Raw genomic sequence first — 19098 nt, 5'->3', positions numbered from 1 at the left:
TTCAGAAGCGGAAGTTTTATCACTAGGCTAAACAGAATGTTGAGCACATACTTCTGAAGTTGTATAAACAAGCAATTAATAAATAACAGCAGAAAATCACAGACTAAGTAATTTGCAGGCCAACATTTATCTTACCGAGGACACAGCTCAGTTAGAGTTACGCTTCCTGACAGGACCAGTTCAGGAATTAGAGCAGGCTCTCCAGGTTTCCTTCTGCAGTTCTCAGCTTTTTCTCTAACCTGCTGCTCTATTTCCAGGCTATTGGCCATTTTAGGTGGGATGGGTTTTACACGTTCCTCACCAAGATCACAATCTTCTACTGATTCTTCTTCTTCATGAATGTCTTTTTTCTTCTTTTTCTTTTTGGACTTCTGCATATAAAAATAATAATGTTTTCCTGAACTTGTTTCAATCAGTAGAGTTTTTTTTCTCTTGTCTTCTTGATTCACAAGGGATAAACATGTACGAGAAATGACTGTATAATTTTAAAAACACCACACACAAAAATAAGATTTCTTTCATTCTATAGTACTGCTTCAGATTCAGAATTCAGCGATGCATTCCATTCATATGCTTCAAAAACATAATGTGCTTCAAACAAAACATTAGTTATCTAACCTCCCAAACCAACTTACAAAATAAACATGTTTCTTGAACACTGTGGCTAGCAGCTGACTCCTCGTTTAGCCTGAGTTACCACACGCATTCTGTCAGGATTGACAGGTTACTCAACCAGTAGACACAGTTCTCTGAGATGTGTTTTCTGCATACACATTGACAAAGTGAATGCACTTGTGTCACAAACTCTGGAGCACAAGCTTTTTAGCTTAGCAGTATCTTTACCGTGAACAGAATGACCCCCTCCCTTCCTCTATGCCAAATATAAGAATAAACAAAGAGAACACCACAAGCCTTTCAGCATCTCCTAAACTGCAGAACTCTAGCGTTCATGTGCATGTTCAGCTTTAAACAACTGCAAGCAAGTTCCTCTTTCTGCAGACTTCCAGATTACCTGGAGATACAGCTTGCTGGGAAGCACCAGCCAGTTCATGATTTAAGACACCATAAGCAAAAGAGAAGAAAGAGAGGAAAGCAAACAGTTTCTCCTCACTAACTGAAGTATTTAGCCAAACAACTTGTTCACATATTTTTATTAATAAATAATCTTTCTTCCTTAGCCTAATTTTATGTTACCCTTCTTGTTCTTGTATTTCCTTTTAAATTTATCTAGTCTTTTCTACCTCTAGTGTCTTCCTTAGATTCACGTGATCTGTGCTAGTAAGACACCAACAGCAGTGATTAACCAAAAAAGTACTTTACATAAAATAAAGCACTTCTGGGCATGAAAGGAAGGTCTGTGTACTACATTTCACCCTAAAAGGAATGAACCACAATCATCTCAGTCTCAAGACAATTTGTGACTAACACAATAAAAAGATGCTGAGAGCAGCTTTGGCTGGAACTACCCACCACAGTATTTGTGAAGGCATAACTGGCTAGAGATAGATGAACAGTTCCCATTAGGATCAATGCCCAAGCCTATCTGCCTTCTTTTTAATGTTTACATTTATTCATCTTATCCTACAAGTTGACATGATACTAATGAGTTATGTGCCCACTTGTATTGGAAATTCCTGTTACCGGAACACCTGCAGATCAGCTTCCCCTCAAACATTTTAAGTGCCTCCCGCAGAAGCTGCATGTATGTGAAAAAACTTTCCATAAACCTATCAGCAGATGCACTACATTCTTGAAAACTGTATTTGAAGCATTTCCTTAAACTTTATTTTGCTTTGGTATCCAAAAAAAACAGTGTTCAAACTGGGTAGTAATTATATTCAAGTATAATCACTGTTACCCTGAGGTATCCAGTACATTGCCACGTAACTATGAAAGCAAGTCTGATTTTGCTGGTGCTGCCACAGGCTATTTCAAAGATCATCCTGTTGCAGTGTATTGTTCTAGCTCCTGTATTTGTCAATATCCCCTTGAAGCACAACTGAGACCTTAACTACAGTACAGATTATTAGCAATAAAGCTTTTCAGAGGTGAAAGGCTAGAATTTTAATTAAATTTTTCAGTTTTGGGACATTCCTGAACATAAATTTACATAAGATGACATCAACTGCTTGTTCATTAGACACATCCCATAATTATTTTCCTTCACCACTCACACACACACACAAAACATTCATCCATGTTTTTTATTTGCGAGAAGGACATGAATTTAATGGGAATGCTGCAAAACTATTAAATTTAAAGAACTGCTGAAGTGCTGAAAATCAATAGCAGAAAGACAATGCTCAAAAAAACCTAGCAAATTTTAATTTTTTTAATTAACAAGTAATTTACTAACAAATTCTAAGTAGATAGAATGTATCCAAATACATTACAAAATATATGCATAACTACCCTGAAATTTAATTTATTTCTGTATAGAAGGACAAATTTCAACACATTTAGTAATAATTTTACTTTTGTGAAACTGAATGATTTAAACAAACCTGTGTCTTCTTCCAGGATTTCCACTCTTGTAGCTCAGTTTTATACTCCTTCATTTTTTTTTCATATTCTTCCATACATTCTTCTAGTAATTCATTTATCTCAGCCTGAATTTCTGCTTCATATGCTTTTTCATCTAATCTCTGATCAACCTCTTCCCTTCAAAACAAGTTATCAACATGTTGCATAAATTAACATAAGGGCTACAATTAAGTCTATAAAATATAACTAAGTCTACTTCTCCATGAATTAATTTCATTATATCAAAAGTGTGTTCTATTTAAAAATACTAGCATAGATTGTGTAACAGCTGATAGCAGATGGTTACTATCCAGAATGAATATAATTACTTTTTCTTTACTCATTACCGTGTAGAAATTGCCTTCTGTTACAGTAGTTACTTGTTATTTTAACCTTCCTTCCCCCCCAAACTCAAAAAGAATAGTGGCAGGCTCAACCAGTGCCATCAAATTCTTACTTTTGCATCCTTCATATCAGAATTGTAAGTTCCTAAATTGACTAATCTTATTAAAACTCCACTGCTGGCAAATGAAATAGAAAAAGTGTTACCAGAACATACTTCCTCAAATAAAGTTTCATGGGTGTGTTAGTAAACTTCTGAAAGTCACGGAGGGATTTAATTTGTTTCCAAACTTTTATAATGGTCTTAAGCAACATTCTGTCTTTTTCTTGTTCAGCATCACGAAGTCTTCTGGTTTGCCTAGAAATATATATACATATGCACAAAATCAATCAGAATTGTTTAACTCAGTGGAACAATAGAGTGAAAACTTGCGAAACCAAAAGCCAAGTGATGTGGGTTTCAATTTGATTGATGGCTGCAGCGGTTTAAATCCAAGAAGCATAAAACTCAGACTTGAAGATGGCAGGATTTGTTTTCCTTCTGCACTCTAGTCTCTTGCATTTTGGACAATCTGACTTCAATTACAGTTCATTCTCTAGAGATCTCAAAGTTTTCTGAAATGCTTATTACAGCTGTACATCATTAAAAACATTTTAAATTCAATTCATGTAAACAAGAGCCCAGGAAACCTACACTGCTGCATGAAGTAATGCTTATTACAATCGTACCATTACAAAATATGTTTTAAACTTAACATGTTTGTAGCTCCAGTAAAAAGGACTTGCAGAGATGAAGTAATGTAGTATGTATGAAGTAATAGAAGTCCTTTGACAGCCCTACAAGATTCTTAACACAAACAAAATTAACAAGGCTTTTTTTTTTGCCTCAGAATTGGTATTTCACATTTCCACCCTCGAATCTGTTTGTAAAAGAGCTATTGATTAGCACTTTTAATGACCAACACACACTTCTGGTGTAAATGTCTATGCAGCACCAGCACAGACTGTTTCCAGTACTATCTTGATAGCTAAACAGGTCTAGTAAAAATAATGTGATTTTAAAAAAAAAAAAAAAAGATGTAAAATAACACATTACTACTAAGAATATTTAGAGAATGTGGAAGACAGGGAGGCTGAGTTAGAGCTGACAGAAGAAATACATCACACATGATTTAAAAGCATAAGCAAATTTAGTAAAAACAATAAACAAAGAAGAAATACTGACTTTCCAGAATACGAGTAACTTCTCCACTTCATTAGCTAGCAGTTTGAATATTACTTATCCATGCAGCTTAACAACCTTTTCTTCTTTGTCTACCAGATGAAGCTAGAAGACGAAGCTTAAAGACATGAGGAACATATAGGTCAGTAATTACACTTATCCAATGTATTTGATTTGGAAGCAGGACCTTTCAGTAGATAATCACTTCTGCTAAAATACATCAGCCAGAAGAGCCTGAAACCTGCAATCCGCAGCATACGTTGGCTTCCTCCTCAAACAAGGACAGTAGGGCTGAAATTGCTAATTTGCAAAAGTTTTCTGTATTCAGATGACATTTCTTCCTCAAACCAATGGAAAACTACAGCTCTGATCTTCAGACAGCAAAGAGTACACATCAGTTATGTTATTGGAGGGTGGAGGAAACAATTAGATTATTTTCCATGCTACACTCTCTTCACATCTGTAATTTCTCATGAGTGTACTACATTGACCATCAGGCAAATGCAATGTTAAAAGAGAGACAAGGCAGGTCAGATGTTTTTACCAACATATGTGGTCCAAGTTAGTATTAAACACCATGGCAGTAAAAATTCCTGAGCCCATCCAAGCCTCATATGCGTAACAGCTTCCAACAACAGAGCTGCAGCCAGAAAGAATTACAGATATGAGAAGCCCTAGAATAATCCCAGCCAAGCTCATCTCACGTTACTTATACAACGTTGATCTCACTGATTTCAACTAAGTTTCTCCTGATTCATAATAGTGTGACACTAAACTAAAGCACTCAAGACCTAGAAAAACACTTAAGATACCCAGCAGGAATATTCTATCTAACTGGAATTAACCATCTAGCAAGCCTCAGGGTTGGTGCCAAAATCCAAGAATCTCATTCCCACAGTGAACCTTCTCATTACTATCTTCATGCTTTCCCTGGTGAGAGCTCCTATCTCCGAGATACTGTATGGTAACTGCACACCTCCTGCTCCTAGTCCCCTAGCAGATGTGTTAAGACAGTATTAGTAAAATCTACTCCTTTTTCAGTGGAAGGAAGACTTTGTCCTTCAGTATAAAATAATACATTACAGATTTCTATATGTCCTGCACAGATACCAGAGTATTACAAGACAGCGTACTTGAAGCATGAAAATTTGAAGAAGCAACTCCCAAACTAAGAGTAGTGAGTGGATGTGTAAGTGTAAGCAGATGTAGATTTCAAGGCTGAGAGTAGAATTGTTATTAAAAAAAATCTGCCTTTTTTAAAATATTGTATTATCATGTGACCCATTACATCAGCCTAAACTTCTGTTTATTTAAATTAATACATTATTGCCTACTTTCAGATTGTGAATAACTTTCAGATTTTTATTAAGTGTCTACTAGTTAAAAGACTGTTCAGCGTGGATCTCCAAAATAACTTAATTTTTATCATACTGCTTACACTTACAGCTCACCACTGTCCATCTGCCAAAAATAATACTAACTTTCACTACCAAGCCAAAAACTGTAATATATTTTTACTACCCAGTTACTGTCCAAGAATAATAACTGCAATCTTGTAAAACAAAATTCTACCTTTTTTTTTAATATTAACCCATTGGCAAAAACATGGCCAAAATACCTAAGAATGGGAAGTGAATCAAGAACACTTGTGTAATGAGGAAGAAGATGGAAAAAACTAGGGGGTTTGTCCGTTCAAGAAATTACACCACTTGCATTGTTGCGAGAACTTCATGCATCCAGCTGATGTCTATTGAAACCTTATTTTATTGTGCAAAACACACCAGTAGTTACTAAGTAATTAATAAAAGGTAATCAAATTAGACCACTTTTGAATGAAGATTTCAGCCTAAGATACATTTTCTTCTTAATTTTTTTTTATTCAACTCATCAGTAAGAACTCTTAAGCCCTCAAAACTCTTCTAGAGCTATTTACAGCAGAATGTAAAAGTCTGACATGAATCATATTGTGTACCAGCATGGAAAGGAAAAAAGGAATACAGTTTTAAAAACCAGTGATTTAATGAATCCATACATACCTGATCTCAATTTTGTATTCAGGTATGCTCTGTTGTGCCACAGGTCTAGGAACTCCAGCATCACCACTGTCAATACTACACTCCACAGCATTCCTCAAAGCGTGCAGCTTAGATGGACAAACAACAGTTAACAGATGGTTTGACATTTGAGGCATACAGCATAATGTGCCTTGACAGAAGGAGCTAGTTACTACATAACAGAAAACTCTGAATTGTCCTGATTCTGTATTTACAGGGTTTTGCCACGTCTGTGAGGTGCCAATTCTTCAAGATGAAATTCTGCTTAGGATCCCTGGACATATGAAGGAGATTTACTGACTTTGTTCACTGTGACAGATCTAAACAAGGGGAAAAGACTGATCTAGGGATTATTCTGAAAGCTCAGAAATCAAAGGGGCAGGAAAAAAAAAAGTGAGTCTGCCAAAAATACACCTTCTAGAAAAGGTTGTTTTGGATCTAGGAAGGGCCACTAAAGGTAACCCTAGAAAATCAATAAACAACAAAAATGAGTGGATTGTGGATTTGATGACTGCCTTACAGAAGCTGGGCACCTTGCAAGAAAGAATTTAAGCATAAAATATTGCATTTAACAACTGCAAGAAGAGAAGGTCTAAGGACAAGACAGAAGTGGAAACAATGATACAGTTCAGATGCACTTTGGAAGCCATACTGTTGAGCCAAGAAGCCACCCTTTCAACTAGGATTTGAAAATAGGCATCAAATGATTATATGGAAGATGGACACCTAGTTTAGGAGAATGCAAAAATATACATGGCTGTGAAGACAAGAGAACGTAAAGGACTGGCTAGGAGAAGAGAGAAAAATAAGGAACAGCAGTAGGATAGGAACTAAAGTTTTTGTTATTGTGTTGCTGTAGGTCTCCTTAAGGATAATACTGAATGTGAAACCAGAATGGCTAATGGCACTGCAGAAGACGAAAGCAACTGCATCCAAGGTGGAAGCAATGAAGTAATCAATTCAAGCAATCAAGGAGCAAAGATTTTTTTTAAACAAATCTATCAAACTGGAGAGACAATATAACTGGAAAGAAGGAAGCACACAGCTGAAAACATACATGGGCAACCACAAAATGAAACTCACTGGTATAAAAAAAGATGTTGAAAGAAATTTTGAAAGAAAGAATAACTGAACACATGGAAAGCTGCTAGTACCATCTGGGGCACAGAGAGCATGTTTTATAAAAGGAGACAGAAAGTGCAGTTTCTTTAGGCTGCCAAAGTGAGGACTGAAAGGTGATATATTTTAAGATACAACGAGCAAGCATCAGAAGTGGATAAAGAGAAGTACATTGGGACATGGCGGGGAGGCAGGGAAAAGGGAGGAAGAGTTGTTTAGGCTTAAGAACAATTTGGCTATTAAATAACGACTGGGAGACAGGTTTTAAAACTGCCTGTCAGTAGCAGAATGGTGGCTAGAATACCTAACTATTAAAAGCCATTTATGAAAAATATATTATGCAGTTGCCTACAATACTGGTGAAGTATTGTGGAAACACTCAGGAAATCCCTTCCACACACAGGCTCCTATAATGCAGGCACGGAGAACCCAAATGTCCTATTTCACCGTTTCATGGAAAACTAAAGCCAATCCTTCAAAAGTAAGACAGACTAAAGTATAACAAAGAATTATTTTGAGACACTGTATGAAATATTTGTCCAGCATTAGAACTATATCCTAATGCTTTATACCAAAATTCAGAAGTATCTGTACAGCACCTACTGACACTCATTACACCAATATAAAAATGCCCTTGCATAAAATAATTATTTTTCCCTTATAATAGCCCTTTAAGGTAGAAAATCATCATCCCCTTTAATTTATAGAAATCTGAATTTATATATACTTAATAATCAAACTGATTTTTAACAGACCAGCCCTACTACATAGAGCTATGTTGTATCCCAGTATTTACTTCACATTTCTAAAGAATTGTTATCCTTTCAGATTTAAAAGCATTTTAAAAAAAAATATTCTTGTGTGCCCTGATGATATTGGAATTGTACTAACAATGCCTAATGTTCATGTACAAATTTACACCAGAGAGGACCACTACCATTACTTCCAATGTACAGATGGAGGAAGAGTGATGGTACGCAGAGGGTAAGCAGCCCAGCCAAGGTCATCCAGCAGGTCAGTAACGGAGTCAGGAACAGAAGAGTTTACGTTTGGCCTACGGTTTTGCCATGTCACAAGAGTGACACAGTCAATGTGACAACAGTATGCATTTAAAACACAGCATCTGTCACAGATATATACCCAGAAATGGGTCATCAACTTTTGTAGAATTTGGTGAAATTAAACTGCTTTCTTTTACTTTTAATCGACAACTGAACCTAAACTTCACTAACTTCCCTCCATCCTTGAATACTGTCTTTTGTTGTCTGCCTGTCAGAGCTGCTGTGCACAATCCTGTAAAGTTTTATCTGTCATTCACTGGAAAACATTTTGGATACTCTAAGGAACACTATGTAAATGTTACTGTATTCTAACAATTATATTCCCTTTACCTCAGAACCTGCATAAAGTTAATTTTAAATAGAAGATCAAAGAAATTAATAATCTTAAAAATGCAGTTCTGTACTGAACACATGGCAACCTAGGTGAAATACTTAGGTTTTCACCTTCTGACAAAATGCCATTCATTATATACAATTAGAATTTCATCACCCTACTCTGAAGAAACAAATTCAGCTTTTACCTTAAACTCTCATGTCATTATCTCAATAAGCTATGATGATGGAACAGAAATACCTTGTCTGTGAGAAGTTTGGTAAGATTCTTCTGTTTTCTTGCTAAATACTGATCATATAACTGAGCCAATTTAGCTGCTAACACATGCTCACGGCTAAAACAGGGATGATGGGTAAATATCAGTCCAGAAATATCAATATCCAATTGAAATGGCCCCTGAAAATCTCCAGGTCCAACAAGATACTGATTGGCAGCTGTCATTTTTATTGCCTGAAAGAAAAAAAGAATAAAATGGATTTACAAGCCCTGACAAAACTATCTTGCAAAGAGATCCTGTGACAGAAAATGACCCATTTAGCACTGCCTACATCTAATTACTGAGTCTTAAACTGTAAAGGCTTCTGCAGTAACCTCTTTGCTTTATTGACAAGTGGGTGGCATAAAACCATCACAGGTATTCTACACAACAGAATTTTGACAGCCCATATGAGGCTGAAGTAAGAAGTCATCTGCCTGTACTGCAGGTTTTGCTGAGCAATGAAGACAATAACATTGAATTGGAAAAGAAAAGCCTGCTGGTTCTCTTTTTACCTGTTTTTTTAGTATCACTTTATTTCCTCTTAGGACTGAGCTCTAAGATAAACAGTCCCGCTCTCAGAGAGCAGCTTTCCTTGTAGACTATTTGGATTGTGCAGAAGAGGAAATATGTTATTTGCTTCCGCATTCTAACACCAGGGAAATTCACACCAACAAAGCCCAATGAAAGCTTTCAGCAACAAAGCTTAAAGAGTCTGCTTCAACCTGCTGCAACTGAAAGGCAATCATGGCTTATATCCTCAGGTTACTGAAATCAGACGAGAATTAGCAGTACTTCCTGCCTGACTACTGCTGCTCCCCTCTTAGAATTCTTCAGAAGAGATTCATCAGAGAGATTCTGGTACCATAAAAGTGTTTATTGCAGTCCCTTCATAAGAACTGGAAAAAGGGGGACTGAGAGGGGAATTCAGCCATTGCATAGTTCTTTTACAGGACTGGTATAAATGGCCACAAAACACACTTAAGTCCACCTGATCCTTCCACATTCAGTTTCTCATCAAAATGTTTAATATGACATAATCTGCCATAAAAATGAAAGCTTTGAATTCCTTATGCCTTTTTTTGTGCCCATAGAGGACCCCTAACCTTAATGTCTTTCTTTCAACAGTGATTTGGGTATTTACATGTCACTATTCATGTAAACGTGGTGTTCTTGAAACATAAGCTCTCTTGGCCTATCTTTACTAAGATCTAAGCAGCAACCTCTTTTCCTCTATGCAGAAACACCCTGCATAGATCTGTGGTACAGGATGCATCCTGAGAATTGTGTATTTATAACCAGCATCAATTAAAGGGTAACATTCAAATTGTTTCAACAGCAGCAGACAGAAACACTTTTGTGTCCCAAAAGAACAATCTACTTTAAAGTCTAAAAAGTCACAGTTTTTCCAAGGGGGTAGTAGAGTGCTAACAAGCAGAATAATTAAAGCTTGCTTAAAGCTTGCTGAATGGTTTTAATTAAAAATTGTTTTGATTTGTACTGACTGCACACTACAACTGCTGTTTGCAGGGTAGCTATGCTGTGGTTGAGGGAAAAAGAAAAAAAACAAAAAAGATATGAATTGATGCAGCATAACTCAAAATTAGTTGCTTTCTACATGAGTGAATTGCATGTAACAACTTATTTTGGAGGAGTTTCATCACTGTAAAATAACCATCATGCACATGCCCTTCAATTTTTTCTCTCTTAAGCTGCAGAGAGCACCTCTGTCCTGATCACCAAGTCTGTCTACCAGCTTCTACCATGAGGAGCTTTATAGATACACTAATATAGGAACTACCCTACTTTGGCATGAGGATATCCAAGGGTGCCTCATAGTGACCTTAGTGACTCACAGACTCGAAGCAATTTGTCATGGACTGTCACTTCACTATTTTAACCAGTACTACTGGCTAAAATCTTCATCCTTTTGTATGCATTATTTTTACAGAAAAATACAGGTGGAATATACTTTAAAAAGTAGAGCACATTTAAAGACCAGTTGTGGAACCCCCAAAAGCAGTCAGTTCTTATGGTTCTTAGCACAAAACTCTTTGGGTCACCAGGGTTTCTGGTATAGAAGAACTGGGATATTGGGTCTCACAAACCACATATATGAAATATGCCTACCTTTCTATACACTGTTTCGAGTTCTGGTGCAATGCCTTCTTCCAATGAGAATATTGGAGGCCTGGTAGAAGACTGTTTAATTGGATTAGGCAATGCTAAGATTTTGCCATCGTCACCAAACCACTCTTTCCCCTACAAATAAAAACATAATTTTATATTGTTTACTTTATATAGAAATAACTTGCAAAATTATAATTCTTATGAAAAACAATTACAGAAGAAAAGGTGACTGAATTGTTCATGACTCAATTAACCAAAACTTTTCTAAGACATCAAAATGAAATCTTCAAATATACTATAGATAAGTTTTGAAACCAAAAGACCAAGAGCTTGCTCAAACTTTAAATATACTGAATTTTTTCCTTCAACGTTCAATGTTACACAGTTGAAAGAAAAAAAAAAATCAACACTTACATCACTTAACATTTAAATGTTTTCTTAAATCACTATAATTGAATTGTAATGTTTTACACAAGACTGCCACTCACATCTTCAAATTGGATTATAAAAATCATAAAGCAAAGAATTAAAGAGCTAAATGGCAGCTTGGAGACATTATTTTTTCATCTCTCAACTCTTCCAGCCCACAATCTGAACAAATTAAACAGCATCTATGAAAGCAGATGAGGTAAGTATCTTGCACACCAATTGCTATCCATGGCTTCATGTGTTAAACATCGTCCTAATGCATCCCTCTGCTCTCATGACCTGGATTCAAGAATAGCTTAAATCAGTGCAGCTGCTAAAAGACACTGGCCTGCCCTCTTATTCCCACACCTGATTTAAGCTGACCCTAGAACCAAACATCGATGTGGTAACATGGTGAAGCAAACCAGAAAACTAACCAGGTTGAAGCTGGCCAGTCAAAAATTTTAGATCCAAATATTCCCAATCTGACTCACAAAAGAACCTCTGCTAGCCCATGACGAATTCATAGAATCATAATGAAGGACAACTGCTATATAGTAGCTTAAGTCTACTAAATTATACACACCTTACCGTTATAGGAGGATAATATAGCAGGATAAAATATATCCAAGCCACCTTCACGGGTATTTTCATAAGTCATTCTTAAAAATCTAAAATGATTCTAAAACCTCTCCAGATAACCTATACCAGTATTTAATCGCCCTTACAGTCTGATCAGTAAGTTTCTACAAGTCTGTTTCTTCAGATTATCTTCAGTGAACACAGAAAATAGCCATTCCATATTGCTTCCCTTTGTTATGATCTTCTAGTAAACAGCAACAACAGTGCCCAGCTGTTGCATAAGTCTTTATGTATACCACTAGCTCTCACAGCATTTTATTAAAAAAAGTAAATTATAATTACCCCTATTGTAGTGGCAACTAAACTCTGGCACAGACAAATGAAGTGATTTCTTCCCCAGCAGGCTATGAGCAGAGCCAGGAAAAGACACCGGTTTTCTAAGATCCAGTCAGGTGCTCTGACTATTGGGATACACTAAAACACACTCCTACAAAAATCCACATTTCCTGACATCTAATACTGCTAAGCATTTTAAAGATGAAAGCTCCATATTACCATGACCATCTACCTACTTAAATATAACAAAATAAAATACTGATAAATAAAGGATTTTAAAAAGACAGCTAAGGTGGTGGTGGTGACTTACGTGCTCCTGTCTGAGTATTCTGTTTTCTAAAATATTTTGATTAGACTGTGACACAAAAGGTCTTTCTCCTGTGTAAAGACCCTCATCCTCAAGGTACCTAGGCTGCATGTTTCCAGGCATCTTCTCAGAAGGGGGCACTAATGAGAAATTAAATAGAAAAGCATGTAAAATACCTTATAACTGTAGTTTTAGTTTATTAATTCTCTAAGAGCCTATGCGATTCTTAAAATGAGTGGTACTGCATATTTAAGCATGCTGTCAGAAATATTTTCCTAACCAGGAATAAATAAAAAAAAAAAATAACCAAAACAGGTCCTTTTCTTAATCAGGACAGATCCATAGTTTAAATCTATCATAAAAGTCACAAGTCTTCTAACCAGATAATTAAACATTTCCTCACAAAAAAATACTTCAAATAACTTAGTGGAGTTTAGTTTTAATGGTTGCTTGCATAACAATGTAAAAACCTGTTAGCAGCAACAACTGACTAGACAAACAATTCTAAGCCTTTCCCATATAAAGTGAACCTTTAACTAAGATTAATCCGTCTACTATTACTAGTTTGGTTAAGCTACTCTTGTACAAAATACGGAACATGCATAAAAAGTCTTGTTAGCCCAGTAACAGCAGGTGGAATTCTTTAAAGACTGCCTGCAGGATTATTTCACTGGTGTGTATGGGCTCGGTATTTTTCAAGAAGCAACCTCAAAACAGGGAGAGATTATACTGAGGGTTACAATAAAAGTTATGCCCTAAATCAGAATACAGTGGACCATACGGGAAGCAGTCAGAACTAAGTTACAAGACATGAAAAAACAGAGCCACCCAATGTCAAATATCACATCGCAAGCTGTGCCGAAACCATTCTGGTACAGACCACAGAGAGACTAATTTCTGTTTCTTCCACTTCAAATATTAAATAGCAAGTGATATTATAAAGCAATTTTTTCAGACTTTGCAGTTCTATGGGAATAAGGCAAAAAGGTCAGAGACATGATCAATGTTGACTAACTACTTCCAATTCACAAAATCAGATTTTGGGAAAAGGGCCCCTTGAATTACAAAAATCTTTATGTTACTTACATGACTCTTGACAAACTTGCCACATGGAAAAAACTGCAGATGTGGCCAAGTGAAGAAACAGTGTAAATTATAATGTACAGTGCATGAGCCACTCTTAGTACCTAAATGTGTGTACCCAGTAACCTGTTGCATATGTTAAATAATGTAATAGCTAAACCCCAGTGAAAGAGGGGCCAGCCATCTTGAATTTACTACAGATAGCACTAAGGTAATTAGGCCGGAGCAACCCATGTGCCCTGAGTTCACTTGCTAGCGTACCAGCTGGTGATCTGCCAAGATGTGCATGCTCCCAGTTGGTCCATTTTGTCAGACCTTCTCAGGCTTGACTGGATGATCAGTGTCAGAGAACCCCAATTAAGTATCTCTCTACTGCCACAGACAGTCTGATACAAAATTTTTCAGCAGATCAAAAGGTGCCATGCTATGCAAAATCCAGGAACAAAATGGATAAGCACAGTCTTCATACCTGCTAGCATGCTGGGAGTGAAGAGAAATTCTTTCTCCTTTTTCAGTTGCTCAGAGTAGCTTTCACAATCAGCAGGTTTCATTACTATAAAATCTTCGGCAGTTTGCCCTATAATGAATAAATCATCATCTTTAACTAGGCGTACATCTTCATCCTACAGTTTAAGTGCAAACATCTCTGTTAGTCTATTTCTTAAAATGGAGATCTTTAGAAAGTATACTTTCAGAATTTTTAAGGAAACAAAAGTTGCCATTTTGTATTAGGAGATTAAAATGAATTCAAGAAGTCTGAATAAAAATATGAACATTTATTCTATAGCTCACACCGTTTCATCCTCCTCTTGTTCATCCTCATGGGTTTCTACACATTCTTCTTCTGCCTCCTCTTCATTTAATTCATTTTTTTTCCTGGCTCCAGCCTTTATACTCTCTGGTTCAGAATCAAAATTGAAGGTAAAGAAATTATATGCTTCTTCAGCAGAAGGAAAATCATTCTGGAACTAAGAAAAGAACAGAAAGATACTTTAATATGATGTTTATAAGAAATTTAGGGCAAGTGAAGATATCTTTCTACTAATAGTAGCAATAACAGCCTGTATAAACACTTGTCACAGGACAACAATTATTTTATCGCAAAGAGAACTCACCCAAATGCTAAAGCTGACTGAAATTTTTATATGATACATGCAACTTTCTCTATTGGTATACTATTATTCATTAAATATTTCTTGCAATGTTTTACTAAAAAAAGTTACTTGGTTTAATTTTAACCAGCTGATTGCTTTAAATTTAAACAATTTGTGAATGAGAAATGCCAAAGTTTAAATTCTGGCCATGATACAGATATCCAGGTGAACGATATGAAAAAAAGTTCTAATGGCATTTTTCTTCTGAAGGACCCAGGCCCCTTTAGCGTTAGGATGAATCCTCTAATAAAAGACTTAACAGTAGCATTTTGTGACTAATAAATATCAATATACTAATCTGTAAATTGCTTTAACTGCCAACTGGTGGCATTCAATAAAAAGGATTTAAACAGAAGAAACATTTTTCCTCCAAGCTCCAGTGATTGTATCCAGATGGATTTCCTTGATTTTTTTTTTTAAATCAATTGACCCAAAGCCATTCTTATATTCGATGAAGAGTCCCTTTTTATACGTCAATTGTTGGCATATACTGTGTGCGAATTTTTAAATTAAATAAAACCCTCTCCACTGTTTAAGACTGAATTCTGTCTCTTTCTTCAAACGGAATCATGAAGCCATATAGAGTTTAAATGAAATTAATATCAGTTATTGAAATGAAGGAATTGGTACTTACTGTTGACTTTTGCTGATGCCTTTTTACAGAATCACGAAATTTCATTTTTGATGGTAAATGGGATTCATCCTCCTGCATCTCCCTAAATTTATCATTATCAGACTGCATAAAAATATATACATAATAAGTTACAGCATACAATTACTGATCCATAAAAAAAGGACAAATAGCTGAATACAGAGATTAGATACTGCATTTTCACGGCAAAAAAGGAAAAAAAAAAAACAAAAACAAAAAAGAAACACAGTCACTGTGGTAACAATTACACTGATTTTATATTTATTCTAAAAGGGTACATCTGATTATTACTTAACTTTCTCCTTTGGGTCAAGAAATAGACTGCAGAGTATCAAGAAACGGTTCACTGCATAAATGTTAGCTTACTTTCTTCACTGCTGATGAGATCATTGTTTCTGCACTCCCAAACACAAGCAACCACATGCTAATTTCCAAACACAAGCAACCAGGCGCTAATTTCCACAAGGGGGAGAAATGGGGTACCAACACAATACTGTTCATCTACAAACCCGGCAGCAGTAGCAAGGGTGCTGCTGACAGACACTGCTGACCAGGGAAGTGAATCAAGGAGCTAAGGCCAGCTTCTTATATAGCCCCTGCTGCAATCAGCAAAAACCTATTTAGTATTATTCAAAAAAGGTGGTGTCCATTGCTTGGGTACTTAAATATAGACTTGATTATTTGTTTTGTTCTCTCTCAAACAATTATTGCTAGGCTACTGTAAAACTGTATGGGTGATACTCCTCTACCTTTTCAAGAAAGGAGGTAGCATGGTTATCCATTTCCAGTTTTCTGAAGCCTTATCTGTCCCTACACATAGATCACTGTAAACATCACTGGTTCGGAGGTTGCTTCAGCAAGTTCACTGAAGTGCTTCAAAGTGATTTTCATCAGGCTCAGCCACCATAAACACATCTAACATTCTATCTGTTTTTCCTCCTTGTGGCCTGAATTCTTAGATTAAGGGAAGACATTTCTCAAGTTTACATCTATTCAACCTAAACTTCAAAATAATAATAGCAAAAAAACCAAAACCCTCAAACCCTGGCAATCCGATGGCTACTTGTTTAACAACAAAACAATACTTCATATGTGTGTAAATAAGTACAGGAAACAAAACCAACACACGGAAGGTTTCATATATAGTTTATATAAAATTAGTAACCAACTTAATAAGGGTATCACTTCAACATTTTCCTAATACAAACATATTAGAACAATACTACTTAACTGAAAGCTATAACAATTACTTTTTATGAGGAAACACTGCCAAAAACCTCCCCACAACCTATGTGAATAGGTAATTCTCTCCTAGACAAGCAATTTAGCCAGGCTAATTCGTATTATTTGTAATTCCAGATAAAAACATCACTGCTACATGCTGTTATTTTCCAGGCATACATGTTCTTTGGAACACATTTTCTACAGGCAAGCAAAGTCTTTGTGAATTCTGAAGAACATCTGAGTGCAAGTTCTGCACAGGCACATCCATTATTATTTTTTTTAATACTAAATCCATTTTCTAACAAAGAATGCTTATACTAAAAAAACCTGAATATAAAATAGTAACAAAGAAATACAATACAGTACAATAACATAAAGTTAATATCCAGCCCTTAGCAATTACACTGTGCGAATTTATATAGAGCTATAATACTGTGGTCCTTTGTTACAATAACTTTTAAATACTTCAAGGCATCTTAAGCAACAGAAGTCATGAACTTGTAAATGCCAAAAGTTTCACATGATGTCTGTACTACAATGAAAGCAAATTATTATTATCGTTAAATATGTACATTAAAAGCAATAATCAGAAAGGTTCCTTCCCAGTTACTAATTCAAACAATAGTATAATTTTGATCCCATTAAAATAAATGAAATTGATCTTCAAGACTATGTGCAGTCTCTGATTTATTTCGTGTTTCACACTCACTTTCTTGTTATCAGAATAGCAAGACACAATGCACCTTCTTACCGCTTTATCCCATCTGAAATCTGTTTTCCTTTCTCTGATGCTTTTTAAACGCCTTGGTCGTGGACTAGGGTCTTCTTGCAATAAAGTAATTTCTGCTTTTGACTAAGCAAACAACAAAAAAAATTGCTTAGCTATAATAGAAATACAGTAAGACCAAAGCTACAATAATTCCCAGCAACTCAACAAGTCACGCATGTTTGTGTTAGGGACAGAGTCTTTTAACTGTATAATCAGCTTAAGTGATTTTAAAGACCTAGATGTTAATACCCCTTATAAAATGGCTTAGTAAACTCACAAAGAAATCCATTGTTTTGAAAGTAGTGTAAGAATTTTTTTGACAAAAACACAGAAGGATCTTGTAATGATTGTATCATTTGACTTAGAAAACAATGATAATTTTTATATTATTACAAACAAATTAAATATAAACTTTAGAAAAAATACCGCAATAGAAATACATTGGAAAATAACTGTGCTGATGAACAAAGTATTATTTCAGCATTAGAAATAAAAAAAGCAGATAGTTAAGATTCACATAGCACTAAGCAAGCAAAATGAAGTGGGTGGTACTTATAAGACTAAAGTCAACTGAACAGGACTTCTGTAGGATTCTCACCCTTGCTGCTTTTAGTTTCTCTCTCATTCGCTCCCTAACAGAAAATTCTGCAAAGCCTGTCCTCGATGTAGAAGGAACAGGTGGCAAGTCTGAAACAGAGAAAACAAAGTAACATGTTTAAATCACGTATTTTCTGAAAGAAACTTAAAATTATGTAAAATAAAACCATATATACCATACAGAGTCCCATGTTCCAACAGAAAGAACTTGCATGAGAAAATGTAAAGCAATGAAACATTTTTTGGAACTCAGACCTTATAGACTATCACTTAAATGCCTTTAACTGCAATGGATCTACCTTTCATTATACACTATAAACAACCTTAAGTAAAGCATATACACACTTTTTTTCTATTAAAAATTCATCAAGAATTACCTGGCATTTTACAAGCTGTTAGTCAGAGCTGTCTAGATCTAATTTTGAATGGTGATGTGCTATAAATCCTGATATAGGTTTCATCGGAGCAGTAAAGCATTTACAGGCTTGCTTCCTTTTTCAGCTTAGAGCTACCTACTTTTTGTAGTGACAAAATATTAATTTCTCCAGCTGTGTTTTTGTGCTATAGCTCTAGAACAATCAAGAGAGTAAGATGCATTTTACCCTGTCCCACATATGACCGACAGCATCATCAAGTAACTTCGCATTTCACACACAAGCTACTCTCAGCTCTATTTGTGCCACCCCTCTGGAATCAACAGATCACCTCCTCCAAGCTCAAGAGCAGTCTGTCCCCATACTCAGGAAGTCAAGCAAGACTCATAGGAAGCTACATGGATGAACTAACACAACTCACACATAAAAAGAAAACTTACAAGAGATGTAAACAGGGACAGGTGAGCTGGGAGGAATACTATGACACTGTTCAATCGTGCAGGGATGGTCTTAGGAAAGCCAGAGCCCACCTGGACTTGAACCTGGCAATGGATGTGATGGCCAGCAAGAT

General features: G+C 35.8%; 1 protein-coding gene across 1 annotated transcript in view; it reads right to left on the bottom strand.

The window, feature by feature from the left end:
• CC2D2A (coiled-coil and C2 domain containing 2A) overlaps nucleotides 1-18235 on the bottom strand; it is a 53835-nt gene extending 35600 nt beyond the window's left edge. Inside the window, exons 1-12 of the mRNA XM_010576803.1 lie at nucleotides 18155-18235; nucleotides 17539-17640; nucleotides 15546-15647; nucleotides 14552-14725; nucleotides 14227-14380; nucleotides 12678-12814; nucleotides 11042-11173; nucleotides 8896-9105; nucleotides 6124-6230; nucleotides 3083-3223; nucleotides 2505-2661; nucleotides 136-371 (exon numbers count right to left, since the gene is read on the bottom strand). Coding sequence (XP_010575105.1) covers nucleotides 136-371; nucleotides 2505-2661; nucleotides 3083-3223; nucleotides 6124-6230; nucleotides 8896-9105; nucleotides 11042-11173; nucleotides 12678-12814; nucleotides 14227-14380; nucleotides 14552-14725; nucleotides 15546-15647; nucleotides 17539-17640; nucleotides 18155-18181 — 1679 coding nt within the window. The 5' untranslated portion in view covers nucleotides 18182-18235. The remainder of the gene's footprint in view (nucleotides 1-135; nucleotides 372-2504; nucleotides 2662-3082; nucleotides 3224-6123; nucleotides 6231-8895; nucleotides 9106-11041; nucleotides 11174-12677; nucleotides 12815-14226; nucleotides 14381-14551; nucleotides 14726-15545; nucleotides 15648-17538; nucleotides 17641-18154) is intronic.
• Nucleotides 18236-19098: the final 863 nt, after the last annotated feature.

This window comes from Haliaeetus leucocephalus, unplaced genomic scaffold, assembly GCF_000737465.1.
Source record: "Haliaeetus leucocephalus isolate CR32 unplaced genomic scaffold, Haliaeetus_leucocephalus-4.0 Scaffold545, whole genome shotgun sequence".
NCBI classification, from domain to species: Eukaryota; Metazoa; Chordata; class Aves; order Accipitriformes; family Accipitridae; genus Haliaeetus; species Haliaeetus leucocephalus.
The sequence above is the reverse complement of the archived record's forward strand: the minus strand, read 5'-3'. Positions and strand labels throughout refer to the sequence as shown.